This window comes from Musa acuminata, chromosome BXJ2-6 (genome assembly GCF_036884655.1).
Source record: "Musa acuminata AAA Group cultivar baxijiao chromosome BXJ2-6, Cavendish_Baxijiao_AAA, whole genome shotgun sequence".
NCBI classification, from domain to species: Eukaryota; Viridiplantae; Streptophyta; class Magnoliopsida; order Zingiberales; family Musaceae; genus Musa; species Musa acuminata.
In genome coordinates, this window is record NC_088343.1 from 1,224,358 (window position 1) to 1,239,457 (window position 15,100).

Here is a 15,100-nt window from a genome sequence, read left to right on the forward strand (position 1 = left end):
TTAGCTATTTTTGGTTATCATGATTCTCATCTAAATAGATCCAACTCATGCTGGATGAATCAATTAAATAATTAATTATATGTATTATAATTTGTGTAAAAAAATTCGACTCGATTGCATTTGCATATTTAATATCTGCATCTCATCTCAGGGTAAGCTTATAAATAAATTAAGTGCCTAAATTTCTAGGTCATGTAGATTGTAGTACTCCAAAGGTTTTGTATTCCGATTTTATATAGACGAGGGAAATATAACGTGTGCAATCATGGACACCTCAGCACACCTCATCCATACTTGGTCGACAGGTCACGTCTGCCTCATCCATACCTGATCTCATTTATCCGACATATAAGAGGTGACCCTATAAAACGGGTTAATTATACATTATTATTTATAATTAATCATCTTTAATATCTCAATTTATATATTTTAAAAAATTATATTGACATTTAATCTCATTTCTTCGATGATTACATATTAACCTCGTTTCTTTTCAAAACGAGCTAATTATATATTATGATAGTTAATCATCTTTAATATTTTAATTTTTAGACTAAAAAAATTATATTGACATCATTATAATTATAAAAATAAAATATTTAATTTTATTTCTCCTCAAGCCATCAATTTTATCGATGAAAGATAAAATACATATTTTCATGTATAGGAATGACATAAAAAAGGGATGAAAAATAATTTCGCTATCTTCACCGTTCAAAAGATATTAATTTTATATAAGGATAACTTATATAAAAGCTTCGTTGTCCTCTCGGATGACATATTCAAGAAGTTGATGTCATATGTAAGGCCAACGACTCTTTATTGATTATGACGTTCCAAAAATACTTTATCATTTTTATTCAACGAAAGCTTTCATAGACATTATTTGGAGGGGGCTAGACTTTTTTTTACGACTCGTGTCTGTACTATCAAACTTTGGTTAATAACCTGAGCATGGATTGGGAAATATCTCTCGACCTTGGTCTTCATGTATGTAGTACATTGGGAGCTCAGTATTTCCACTTAGGAAACACCTCGGGCAATCCTGTGTATACGAGCTTGGATTACATCGAGCTGATCAGAACGTCAACAACTTTTTCCCTAACATATTTGGCACTAAAAGGAGAGTCCAATATCACAAGAATATTTGTCCACCAACCCTCTCAACGAATGTTTCAACGAGGAGGCTTTACCCCTGACATATAATATTTTCACTTAGGGAAGCAACAACTATCCTTTCGACATGTGGATGCATCAACATTGATGCACACGTCGATGTGACATTGGCGTATGTTCAATGACTCAGGCTTCTTGCCCCCAAGAGTGATCTTGAGCTACTTGCTCGTCCCAACTAAGGTGTTCTTGAATCTTATCTAGTAAGTACAAATGCTAATAAGCATGATACAGGCTATCGCTCTATTTTTACCCTTAATTAGCCCAATAGGCGATGCCACTAGCTCAGTTGCAATCATCAGGTCAACCGCGATCATCATCCATTGAGGTTCCCCCACCCAACGTGGTATTAACATCCTACGGGCTATCGAGGCCCATCGAACCACCGACCGATGGGGGCACTTCTCCCCCTAATCATAGAATTCATTAGACTACACTACTACTCTACCTTGCTTGAATTCGAGATCTAATCGGTAAATTCAATAGAGGATTTCTTACAAACCCAATTATGATAAATTGACCGACGCTCAAAGGATATGTGATAAGAGTTTTAACAATCCAAAGGGAAAGCATTGGTCGACCTCACCTTGGGTCAGTGGTCATTCACCTAGAAAATTCAAGAAGAACCAATTCAAATAAACTTTCACCTTCTATCGTTGGAGGCATTTGATGACAGTGCAAATCCGAGAGAGCATATTACAGCTTTATGTGCCTAAATATTATTGTATGACACTTTAGATATTTTGATGTGCCGCACCTTTCTGACCACGTTAAGAGGCTCAGCATGAGAATGTTATTCCCTCATAAAGTCATTTTCTATTTGCTCTTTTGCCTAGCTTACAAGGGAGTTCGAACTTCACTTTCTTAGGAATATGTACTCGAGACCATTAGCAGTGATGCTTTCTCAAACTCAAGTGAGAGAAGAAGGAAACACTTGCAAAGGAGGAACGATCGACTCGAGTTACCTCGCCTAAGGTCTGAGCTAACCCTCTTGAATGTCTAGAACTAAAGTTTTCCTATAGACAAAAGTGAATGGCTCTTAAAAGGCCCTCACTCGATGAAGACTCCATTGGCGAAAAAAGATGAGTTCGAATACTACCAGTTCTATCAGGATTATGACCATGATATAAAGGATTATCGTAATTTGAAAGAGTAGATTGAAGTACTCATATGTCGAGGACACCTCGAGCAGTTCGTGCGAACACATCGAAAACTCTCACCCTGACCTTAGGGGTCGGTGGAGAGATAGATTAATATTATCATTGGTGGACCCACCTTGAGGTGAGACAACTCGAGTTGTAAGGCTTATGCTATGAGTTTACCACTGAAAAACACTCGAGGACAAATGATGACCTAGAGATAACCTTTGAGGAAGAGATAGCGTATCTTAACCCAAATCATAATAATACCTTGGTAGTTTTTGTGTATATGACTAATACTCGAGTAAAAAATGCTATTATTAACATAGGTAGCTCTACTTATATCTTTTACTTTGATACTTTTTAAAAACTCAGGTTATTAACTAGTGACCTTACCCTCATGACTTCTTTGTTGATGACTCGTGTTCGTACTCTCTTATACCGCTCGACCCTGTTGCACTATACTCACTCGATCGTCGCCACATTGGACCCTGCTCACCTGTCGCACCCTACTCGCCCGTCGCCCCATCATCCTCACCCTGGCTGATGATGATTTCGTCATTGTTAGAGAAGCTTGTTGCCTGTGCGTCTCCACTTTAGAATTGACCGAGCGAGTGCGGTGGGCGAGCTGGGTCCAATGCGACGATGACGAGCGGTGCGGGTGTGGCAATGGTCGAGCAATGCAGGAGTGGCGGTCAAGCAGTGCAGGTGCAGCGGCGATGAGTGGTGCAGGTGCGATGACGGTGAGCGTTGCAAGTCAAGCATGTGCGGTGGGCGAGCGACGGGTAAGTAGATCAAAGGAGAGGAAGAGAAATCGATTAGAGAGAGAAGTGGATATAAATTTAATAATTTAAAAAATAATAAAATTATACTTTTATCCTTTTCAATGGCGTTTTGTTTTACAAGTGACAACACATTATTTTTTTCGTCGATCAAATTAACAATGTAAAAAGAATTGTGATTAAATATTTCATCTTCGTAAACATAGGGACTCTAATATTACATTTAAAGTATAACGATCCAGATATTAATCATAGTTAATTATAATGGATAATTTGTAATTAACCGAAAAAGGTTGGATAGTTTGCGAATGAAAGGTATTGATTGGAAAAAACCAAAATATCAGATTTTGTTTGAGAAATAGCTGAAATATAATATTTTCTAAAGAAATTACCTTTGTATCACGTCCTAACAACTTAAATAAATGTATTGTATGAGATCCAAAGCAAACAGAAAGCCATCGAGCAAAAAAAGTGTTATGGTCTGATAATATGTACACGAAATTAAAAGGATCTTTTTGCTAATTTTCGAAATGGTTTATTGGTAAGTTAGGCGCGATAATTCAGTGGAAGAATATTGTTTTGCCGAAATATAAATCTAATTATAATATGAAGAATGTTGGAGGTTCTCAATTAAAATTTATCAATAAACCTCATTAATTGACCCCAAACTCATCGCCTACGTCGTCGCCCTCCGAATCTCGAGCGTGCGGCCTCGAGCTCATTCGTCGCCCATCTCCGTCTCCTCTGCCGCCTTCCTTTTTCGAACCCTCACGGCCTCTTTTTCCTCGGCTTCCTACGGCTCTCCAATCCGCCGTTTAAGATGGCAGCGCTCTCAAAGAACCGACGATCCTCCTAGCTTCCCCCCGAGAGCCGGAGACGGGTCGGCGAGGTTAACGTCGGAGGATTTCTCCGATTCCCTCCGCCGCGGTGCGTTTTCGGTTTCGGGGGAGCACCTCAAGGAGACAGGGTTCGATCTTAAGAGCGGCAATTTCCAAGTCCGCCGAGCGAGCGAGCCCGGATTGCTGCCAAGAAGGCCCGGGAGGTGGTGGACCGTTAGAGATCTAAGTTGGCGCCGGGGTTCTTGATGTGGAACAAGTGAGCGCATTAGATGGTGATCGACTTCTTTCTTGACCTGAATTATTATTTATTTTTCATCTTCGATTATTATTCATTGGATGGTAATCTTAATTTCCCCCTCTGAACTCGTACAAACTATAGTTTTTGCATGAGTTTGTATATTTTTCTCCCTTATACCATGTAATTTGTTCAATTTGGTTAGTACTAGTTTTTGTTACAAAAGGTTCTGTTATGATTGGCTAGTTTTCGAACTCACTTAGATAAGCGGCTAATTGCTAAGATGCTGAGATTCGGAAGGATTACATTCCCTCCTGGCCCCTTATGGGCGAAGTTTGTCGGTCAAGGTTGTCGAGAGGTATCTAATGGATACTGAGACCTTATACATGGTCAGAATTTCCTAAGATCTTATGGCAGAGTCCTACTGTGGCACACAATTTGTCCATGAAAAATATATGTGAGGCACTGTTTTTTTTTTGGCAAGGAGGGAGACACTTTGTTGGTCTCAATCACATTATATATGACAATATGACAAACTCGTCGGGCAGCTTTAGTAATTAGTGCTGCTTCTCTTGGATAGGCAACTTTTAATGCCTCTCTTATTGCAGTGTAGTTGTCTTTATTGCAATGTAGTTATTTAAACCCTTTTTTTGGTGCACTTATCTAGTCTCAGTCCCTGCAGCATCAGGTGCTCTAAATGCATGTTCTCACAAATATGGATACCATAACAATAGGCTAATTAGATATTATCCCTTGTAATTAGACATCCTTAACATTCCAGTCCCTCGGCTTAAAAAATTTACATTGAAATTTCTATAGTTATGAAAATAAAACATCTAACTCCATTTACCCTAACGTCGTCGATTTTACCGATGGAAGTACGAAAATAATGGGCAAAAGATAATTTCAACATCTCAGTTGGTGATGGCGGATGACGTTGATGGTGGCGGACAGCGATACTGTTGGGGGCCATGCGTGACTGTTGTGGATGAGAAGAGCGGCAACAAGAGGTGAAGGTCATTTTGCATATGCGACGACGTCGACGTAGATGCAAAGCAGCGAAAGAGTCGCTCGACACTTTCGTCGGTGTCGATGCAAATGCAGAGTGGCCCTTACCTCTCGTTGTCGCTTTCCTCATCCACACCCCTGGCCCCCAACAGTGTCGTCATCTACCACCACCAATTGAAATATTAAAATTATTTATTTGTCCATTATTTTCGTGTTTCAGTTGGTAAAACTGATGGCGTTAGGATAAATGGAGCTAAATATTTTACTTTCAAAACTATATAGATTCTAATGTTAATTTTTTAGGTCTAAGGATCGGGATGCTAAGGAGGTTTAACTACAAAGGATAATATATAATTGGCCCTACAATAATTGTGCTTGATCACATTCTTTTTGGTGTATGTCATATTAGCTCCCAATATCCAGTACATATTAGTAGCTTCGATTTCTAGTAGAGTATTTGATGCGTTCTATCATAAGTAACTTGATATAACACATGTTGAGATGAATTTGCGGCAAATGGTAGATGCATAATTAAGGAAATGAAAGTATGGTGAACAAGAGAAAAAAGAGATCGAAGAACTATGACTAAATGAAATTTCACTTGTAACTTAGTTTCAGTTTGCCTTGCAGTAATTAAATACTTGATAGCTAAGGCTCCATTTGTTACTAGAATTAGTTTTAGGAGAATAATCTAATATCATGATTATACTAAATCAATAACTGCTACTCTCTTTTGGGTATTACTATTTGTGATGTATTTAAATATTCATTGAAAAGTTTATGTTAAAAAAAAAATCAGGACATAGTGATTTTATTATTGATCAATACAAACTTTATTTGTTTAAGTTGATTCTACAGTCAATTGGTTCAGTCTGTTTGATCAAACCTGACTATTGACAAATTGATAAATTGATTTCGTATCAGGTCAGAATCTGGGTTCTCAGACCCTTCTGCAAAGACAGAAACTAACACTTTTGCAAAGGCGATATATAAATTTGAGCTCTACTAGCCAACTTAACCGATCAAGTTCAAGTTGATCTGAAACTCTATTTGCAAAAGTATAATATATCTTTTGAGGTTGACTACTGACCTGATTTGACCCAGGTCAACATGTAGGAAAACCCAATTGTGATATGAGAAAGGTTTGGGATAAAACCTACACCCACTCCATAAAGTTTACAATTCCTTTGGTTTACAGATGAACTTCTGTGTCTTTTGGACACTAATGTCTAACCCAATCCTGGACAAGACTAAAATATATCTTTTGCTTGAGCTAAACCATGCCAGGAATCCTGATGTTTGATAAATTTGACAAGGTGGATAGCAGCGCATGCTACATCAAAGCTGTCGATATTGGCACAATATGAAAATAGTAGACATTAAATCTTTAGGGATTTCTATTGTCTGTTATTTGACATTTCATGAACAATCATTTCCTTGGATCTTTGTTTTGCTCTTCAGGATGGACCATTACCTGTCAGCAAGTATTTTTGTTATCAATCACTCAACGTTTATCCTTCAGTGGATTATCAGTTCAAGGTTATGAATCCTGGCAGTACATTGGATTGTCGGTTCCTCCATTTTGTTGGTCTTAAATGCTTTTCTTGAAGGCAGACACATTGAAGGGTTTAATATTCTTTCTGACAGATGATTGTTTGCTAAGAGTTGACAACTTTTTATTAGTGTCATCAATCATAGTTTCTTTCCTGCTGATTAATAACAAGACCTCTGAGGACCAGTGGTAGGCTGCAGTTAGAATCCAGTGTGACCATTTTTGGATTGTCAGATAGGAATACAAGCTTCTGTAGATGATTTATTTCTGCACCTTCGGAGTCTGACATAATATTGTTTGGTGATCAATTAATAATGAGACATTTTTTTTTACTTAAAGTGAGCATTCAGTTTTGAAAAGAAATCTTGAAAGCCCTTGCTACGTAACAACTCATTTTATAGCAGGTTGATATCCATCATGTAATGTTATGTACTGCCAATTCTTCAATGAAGTCTCCTTTATTTGAGTTTCCTAAATTCAAAACACAGTAATTATGTTCTTAGCTAATAGTTTCACATCTTAATCCACTAAATTCTTTTATTCTCGAGCTTTATTACACATTTCACCTGAAAAATACTGCACAATTGTTGTAATCTCCTGAAATCATCAAAAAAGGGTTGCTAAGGGTGAAACTGAAGTTGCTCCTCAAGTTCAATTTGAGGAGCAGTTTTACAGGTACATGATGAAATCTATATTTTTGTAAGATTAGATGCAATGTTAGATGATCAAATAGTTCTATTTTTAACGAGTTATGATTCAATGTTTATTTTAATTATTTTTGTTCATCCACAATTTTAGGTTGGTTGCTGCTCCAGTGCATAAAAATTTGCTGGTTCTTTCCTTTAAAGTCAAAGTGGACCCAACAGATGAATCAGTTCACTAAGTGCTTCGGCAGCAGGAAATAGATGAAACGATGGTGTGCATTGTACCAGAGATATCCATTTCATTGACATGGATATCCTTGCTCCTACTCGAAGGTTTGCTTCATAACATTAGTATATGTAGAGCTCCCCTACCTTTTGCCAAGCCTAAAACATAGATTTGATACATGTTCAGATGATCAGATTGGGCTCTGGATGAACAATATGCAATTTAAGGGCCCTGCTGCTCTACCACTGCATCAGAAGATACACCTTAGTGAAGCAAAAGGGAGGCATCAATGTAAGTAGCACGACACTTCAAATGATCGTTCTCTACACAGTCTTTGTCCTTCAATGATTATATCAAGTTGTAAGCTTTCCTTGAACGTTTCACAGTTCATCAGTTACTAGCTTGGAAACTAACCTACAGGGAAATGTTTCAGTAGTTATACCTACTCTTGCTCACCATTTATTTTCCATGCATGCAATCTCCCAATTTATATATTGATTTTCCTGAAAAACTTCAGTAGTACAACTCAAAAGCAATGGCCATAATGGAGGCGCACACAGTCAATCAGCAACCACTTTGCATTTCTGGCTAAGTCGGAACTCTGCAAGACAACAATGCCAAAGGGTGTTCAGACAACGGAGTAAGTCATGAGGTTTATCTTAACCTTCCTTATGAAATGGATAGAAGTCTAAATTATTTTTTCTTTTGCACTAAGATCAGCGAGTTGGAATGAGCATATGGATCTCATCCACCAACGGTGATATCTCCGTCGATGATGGCATGCCGCATCAGAACAATTTCTTTCACAAGATTTCGGTACGTGAAGGGCCGGACCGAGGCTCTCAGAAACAATTCCGGCGGTATCTTGCTCCTGACCCTCCTTTTTGATGCCGTATATCCTGCATTTTTCAATTCTTCTTCAATCCAGTCTTCTTTGTTCTCCTCCAGGTTCACATCAACGGTGTCCTCATCACCCTCGGTTATCTCCTTCCTCTGCTGCCCTTCTTCCAGCATCTGGTTCTTGTAGTGCGTGTTTGATAACTCGATGCTTCTCTTCACTAACTTCGCCATCTCATCGGTGCTCCGAACAGCCTTCTTCCACTGATCATCCCAGTACTCCTGTGTCTCCTCCGGATTCGTCCTTGCTTCCTCGGTACCATCCTCTTCTTCTTCTTCCACATCAATCACTTCATCCTCCTGCTCGGTGTCGCTTTCCTCATCGTCCTCGATCCAATCAGTGACTTGCGACCCGTCGTTTCTGTCACTCTCGTCCTCGCTGTCGTCAGGTGCATCGCAGCCCAGCTCCAACTCCTCGAGCTTGGCCTTCCATTCTTTGGTGTAGGGGTGGAGGAGCTCCATGGGATGGTTAGTCAGCAGGAACTCCAGGCACCGAGATTTTTCCTCGTCGCTTAACTTCTGGTAGGCCTTCACGACGTCGTCCACATAAGCCTTGGGGCTGCTCTTAACGATCTTGCAGAGCCCGCCGAAGTAGGTGCAGGCCTCGACCCTGCCGTCCTCCAGCCGTAGCTCGCAGGGGTATTCGTTCTCGGTGCTCGGGTCAAGCAGCGGTCCGAGCAGCTTGAAGAAGTCGTCCTGCGGCTCGAACCGGCACTGGTACACGGGGCGCTTCACGTAGATGATGTCCGGCCGCATCCAGGCGGCGCATTGGGTGATCGTGGACCGCACCCGGTTGCCGAGCCGGCCCATGAGGTTCCACTTATCCAGCCGCTGGGTGCCGGCCTCCAGGGCCACCTCTGCAGCAAGCGTCCACTGCTGCCAGGGGAGCTCGGTGGGGCGCCACTTGGGGTGGCGAACGAAGACCCAGTAGTAGCGCAGGCCAGCAGCGGGATCGAGGCGGCGGCAGTATTCGGTGGACATGTCGAACTGCTCGATCTCCTCCCACTCCTCGTGGTCACGGACCTCGCTGATGAGGGTGACGCGGTCGTCGGAAAAGCGGCCGCGGATAGGCGGGCCGACGACAATGCCGCGCCAGGAGTAGGGCCCGTACTCGCCGTACTTGTACCAGTCGTAGGGGTGGCGCAGGTTGGGGTCGTCCTTGGACATGAAGCGGACAGCACGGTCGTAGCCAAGGCCGATGGCCTGGAGCTCGTCGTCGGTGAAGGAGTCGGCCTGGTTGCCGGTGGCTGCCGCGCGACGTTTGCGGCGGTAGAAGAGGTTCTCTGCGAGGCGACGGCTGCGGAGACGGGCGCGGGCCTTGGCCTGGCGGCGGACCTCGCCGCTTCCCTCGATGCGGCCGGGGGATGGACCGCCGGGCTTCTTCTTGCTCCGTCCGGCGGAGACGACGGTGGTGGGAATCGGGCGGCGGGGGAGGAGAAGGGGGTGTCGGGATGGGAATTGGTGGGAGATGGCACGTATAGGGGACGGGGTCAAGGACAAGGTCTGGGCTTTGGGAAGGGGAAAGGTGGGTGAAGAAGAGAGGGAAGGTCTTATCCGCAGGCCCGTCCACTGGTGGCAGCTTGGACATGGAGAGGAAGGTGGCTTTGGGAGGACGAAATCGAGCCGAGGCATCACCGAGGGTTTTGGGTTTTCTCAAGGATTAGAACCGCGTGGGTTCCTTAAATAGTTGGTGTTGCTTCCGACCGGGCCTCATTTAAGATTTGCTATTCTTGTGTTCAAGCCCGACCCGTTAACAGTTAACTTCAGAACCGCGTGGGCTCCTTCAGTTGCAGAAGATCGACTCCCTCGCTTCCGAATGGCTCCTCCTCCTCCTCCTCCTCCTCTACCAGTTCGCCTACCTCCTCTTCCTCTTCACCTTCTCCCTCCTCTCTAACGCCGCCGTCGTCTTCATCGTCGCATCCCTCTACGCCGCGAAGCCCGTATCCTTTTCCTGTTCCCTCACCGCCGTCTGCCCCATTTCCTCCGTCTCTTCCGCACCTTCCTCTGGGTCGCCCTCCTCATGCTCCTCTACAGCCTTGCCTTCCCTCGCCCTCGCCCTCGCCGTCCCTCAGCCGGCCTCAGGACCCGCTCTCCCTGTTCTTCTTTCTCCTCTTCACCCTCGTCCTCCTCGCTTTCCTCGCTGTCCACGTCTACATCTCCGCCCTTTGGCCCCTCGCCAGTGTAGTCTCCGTCCTTGAGCCCCTCTGCAACCTCGCCGCGATGGCCAAGAGCCGCGACCTCTTCCGTGGCCGCGCCCGCATGGCCTCTGCCTTAGTTTTCGACTATCTTGGTGCCTGTGGCCTCGTCGGCGCTCTCTTCCGTGCCATCGTCGTCAAGGGCCCCCGTGAGGAGGGCAGCCTCGTAGTCACCAGCGTGTCCATCAAGGTTCTCATCGGTGGTGCCCTTGTCGCGGTGCTCGTTGTGGTCAGCCTTGTCGGCCTGCTCGTGCAAAGCGTGTTCTATGTGTGCAAGAGCTGCTACCACCAGCAGATCGACAAGGGCGCACTGTATGATCACCTGGGTGGCTATCTGGGGGAGTACGTTCCGCTCAAGAGTTCCATTCAGATGGAAAACTTATGAGTGAACAACAAGTTGTATGCACAAGTAACTATTCGTTCTCGTTTTATCTTCATTTTTGTTGCTTCTTCGTTTCCTCTTGAGGAACAACCATTGCTTTAATAACTTGATTTGAAATGATAGAGTCATGTAATTTATGAATGTAAAAAGGAAAGGTTTTCAAGTCCTAGTTGCAGCATTCTTTGCTATAATTGTAGCTGCAAATATTCGTATTTGTTTCTCGTTGAAAAATGTTCATATTTAGCTGCTGATGGGGTCTGATTAAAATGCAAACCTCAAAAACCTCCCGATATCTCTTTTAGTTTCTTCTGTAACTTGTGATTTTGATATGTCAGATGCTATTTTACTATTGAAATATATCTTGGTGAACCATTCTCAATCCTGGAAGCATGAAAGAGCATGCTAAAAAACTACAGTTATTGATGACCTCAAATATAAGTGATTTCTGTGCCCTTGAATTTTTTTCTTTGTTAATTTTGGTATTGTTGACTGTTCTTTTGGTGTGCCAGTATTATTATAATAGCTGATATAAATTAATGTGCATTTTCTTGAGAAATAACTTAATTCCTTGATAGCTTGACAAAATCTTTTTATATACAATTTTTTATCATACCATTTTTTTCATAAGCTTAGTATCCAAAATAATATGCACTTTTATATATTCTCTATTAATATTAGTTGATTCTTGTTTCAAGCTACTCAAGACATTGCTGCTTGTTAAATCCATTTCAATACTACTTGTTTAAGAATGCAATATTGTGTAACAATCCTCTTATTATGACATGCAAAAATATGTAATCTTTATTAAGATAGCTTATTTTCAAGTTATAGCATATGATCATTAAGTGGGTTAATTACAAATTACCAATGTAGTTAGCTACCTTTAGCATCCCGATCTCTACATTTTAAAAAATTATATTGATATCCTTGTAATTACGAAGGTGAAACATCTGGGTCCATTTATCATAACATTGTTGGTTTTACCAACGAAAATATGAAAATAAAGGGTAAAAAGATAATTTTAACGTTTCAGCTGGTGGTGGCGGATGACAGCGCCGTTGGGGGCCGTGGGTGGTTGTTGCGGATGAGAAGAGCGATTATGTAAGAGCTGCTCTGCATTTGCGCAAATGCTGACGTAGTTGTCGAGCTACCATTTCGTTGCTTTGCATCTGTGTCAGCATCGACGCAGTTGCTAAGCAGCATCTACATCAACATCGTTTATGTGTCTACGCAGTTGTCGAGTGGCAAAAGGACCACCGATGCAGATGTTGAGCGGCATCTACATCAATGTCGTTCATGCATCGACAACTGCATCTGCGTTGACGTCGACGCAATTATCGAGTGATAGTTTCGCTACTCTGCATTTGCGTCGGCATCAATGTAGTTGCCGAGTGACGAAAGGACCGATGCAGATGTAGAACAACAAAAGAGCCACTCGGCAATTTTGTTGGCGTCGATGTAAATATAGTTGTTGACACATGAACAACGTCGATGCAAATGCTGCTCGGTGTCAGCGTCGGCGTCGACGCAGATGCAGTTGCCGCTGGGCAATTGCGTTGGGGTCAACGCAGATGTAGAGCGGCCCTTGCAGTTGTCGTTTGAAAATTACGTCGGGGTCGACGGAGATACTGAGCGGTCCTCACCTCTTATCGTTACTCTTCTCATCCACAACAGCCTGCGGCATCGTCGTCTACCGCCGTCGACGCCATCCGTCACCACTAACTGAAACATTAAAATTATCTTTTTATCCTTTGTTTTTGTGTTTCTATTAGTAAAACCAACGGCGTTAGGGTAAATGACCCTAGATGTTTCACTTTCGTAACTATAGGGATGCCAATGTAACTTTTTAAAGTGTAGGGATCGAGATGCTAAAGTTGGCTAACTGCAAGGGGTAATATGTAATTAGCCATCATTAAGTAGTTAATATGAATTGAGTCCCATTTATTCTCTTGCTTTGTTCTATAACCTATCTTCACCTATCTCTTTTCTCCATTTGTTCTCTTCTTTTTTATTCCTACTTACGCCATTTCTCTTCTTTTCTTCCTCTCCTTTTTTGCACTTTCATGATGGCCTCTAAAGACCTCCGGTTATTCCTTCTCTCTATTTTTTTCATTTTATTATTTCTCTATTTCCGTTTTTGTCCCACTTTAGTTTGTTCTTGTTGATGATTCTCTTTAATTCATCTTCTTTCCTTCTTTTTATTTTACTTTCCTCTTTGCCTCCTCTTTCCTTCCATTTCATCACCTCATTCTACTTTTTTTATTTTCTTGACCACCATTTCATTGTTGCTTATTATATTCATGAGATTTGCTATGCATAATTTTTGTAAATTATCAACCACAAGAGACAATTTTTTGGCTTAACATACTTTAGGAGGCTTTCAAAGTTTGAAACTATGCACCAAGCATCCAATATGTATAGGAGCTCAAGAAACATATGCTATGGAAAAAATCAACAATGACTAATGTGTTTGCTATATGACCTTGATGAAGTGGATATTGAAGAAAATGAAACTAAGGAGGTAGGTCATCATGCTAAAAGCTTTGCAGATATGTTTGATGGAGGACTTAGGGAACCAAAATGAAAAGAACCAGTATATTTGTGTCTGATTCTAACCAAGAATAAGTTTTACAGATCTGTTTGATGGTTGACTTAGGTAACTGAAGTGAAGAAAACCAATGTCTTTGCTTTTGATTCTAACCAAGAAAAGCTGGTAAAATGAACCCCAAGTGTATGTTCATCTTCATCTATTTTATCTTGATGATTGATCTAATTAATCTTCTAGCATGACCTGACTTGATGGGTCACCCATTACCTTAATGAGCCTGGACCACTACTCCACAATGATTAAGCTCAAGATGATGAGTAGATCCTGCTAGCCCTATAAACCAACTCAATTCTTTTCCCACATTTGATAAGGTTTAAGCTTGGAATGATTTAATCTTTTTAATTTTGGCTTAACATCCTCATTGAGACCCTCAAACCTGTGTATGGTGCACATGAGAACTAGTCAATTGGTGATTTTATGTTATGATGCACCTCTAGCCCTATCTACGGATAGTCAGTTCCTACTTGAGTCCACCATGCTCAATACTAAGAAACTTGAGTCGATGGAATGACTAGCCTATTATTTTGATGAGTTTGAAACACATATTTGAAATGGTTAAGCTCAAGCCAGTAGTAGCAGAGCCATCTAGCCCTGTAACCAACTCAGTTATTCTTCTATATCCAATATGAGACTAAATTGGGGTGGACATCATTAGATGTGTGCCTCTTCACCAAGGCACATGTGTTGCCTTTTACCTAGATCCAGCAGATCCTGGAGCCTTGCTTTGCCATAAGTCTATTTCATTTTCATGTTTGTGTTTTGTCATCCATATGAGGATCCTTTATCCATCACCTATTTCAATTGGATTTTGTTCTATAAGAATGATGTTATATTGTAAATCAGAATTCTCCCCCTTTTTGGTTATGAAAGCTGAATATCTTTGTCTGGTGTTCAGTCTATTTTGGATCCAACATGTTTATGTTGGTCAATTATGATAGATGTAGCAATTTTAGATATTGATATAGTTACCAATTAGTACTTCATATTAACTAGATATTCTTAATTTATATTAAATGTGACAGCCTAAAAAAATTGAGAAGTTGCAGCATAGGATGTAAAATTCTGTTTTTAGAAGTTTTGCATATGTATTCTCTATTTAATGCTTGCTTTTCTCAACACTTGTCTCGAAAAGACATCTTCTGTGACCGATTGGAATTGTCATGAGAAGAAGTGAAAATAATTCTATGGCTAATCCAATAGGTTATCAGGAAAGAGCAGTGATGGCCCTGCTGTGTCACTGATCCAGAAATATCTGATTGCTAATTCTGTCCCCTAAGAGTAATTGATGTGGGCTTTTAATTGTCACTAAAACGATAATTGGCGACACTATACTGAGTCACTGAAACCATGATGAGATTGCCACAAAAATTATTCTTTTGGATACGACAACATTTTGCTCAGTTTGTCACTCGTGTTAACA

The 15,100-nt window shown here is 41.4% G+C and overlaps 1 protein-coding gene and 1 pseudogene across 1 annotated transcript; one reads left to right on the forward strand and one right to left on the reverse strand.

The window, feature by feature from the left end:
* Positions 1-8,158: 8,158 nt before the first annotated feature.
* LOC135614126 (uncharacterized) lies at positions 8,159-10,180 on the reverse strand. Its single transcript, XM_065111159.1, has one exon. It carries the CDS (start codon positions 10,125-10,127, stop codon positions 8,343-8,345), a length of 1,785 nt encoding a protein of 594 aa, XP_064967231.1. The 5' UTR covers positions 10,128-10,180; the 3' UTR covers positions 8,159-8,342.
* A 69-nt stretch (positions 10,181-10,249) lies between these two features.
* On the forward strand, positions 10,250-11,451 carry LOC135613366 (uncharacterized; annotated as a pseudogene).
* Positions 11,452-15,100: the final 3,649 nt, after the last annotated feature.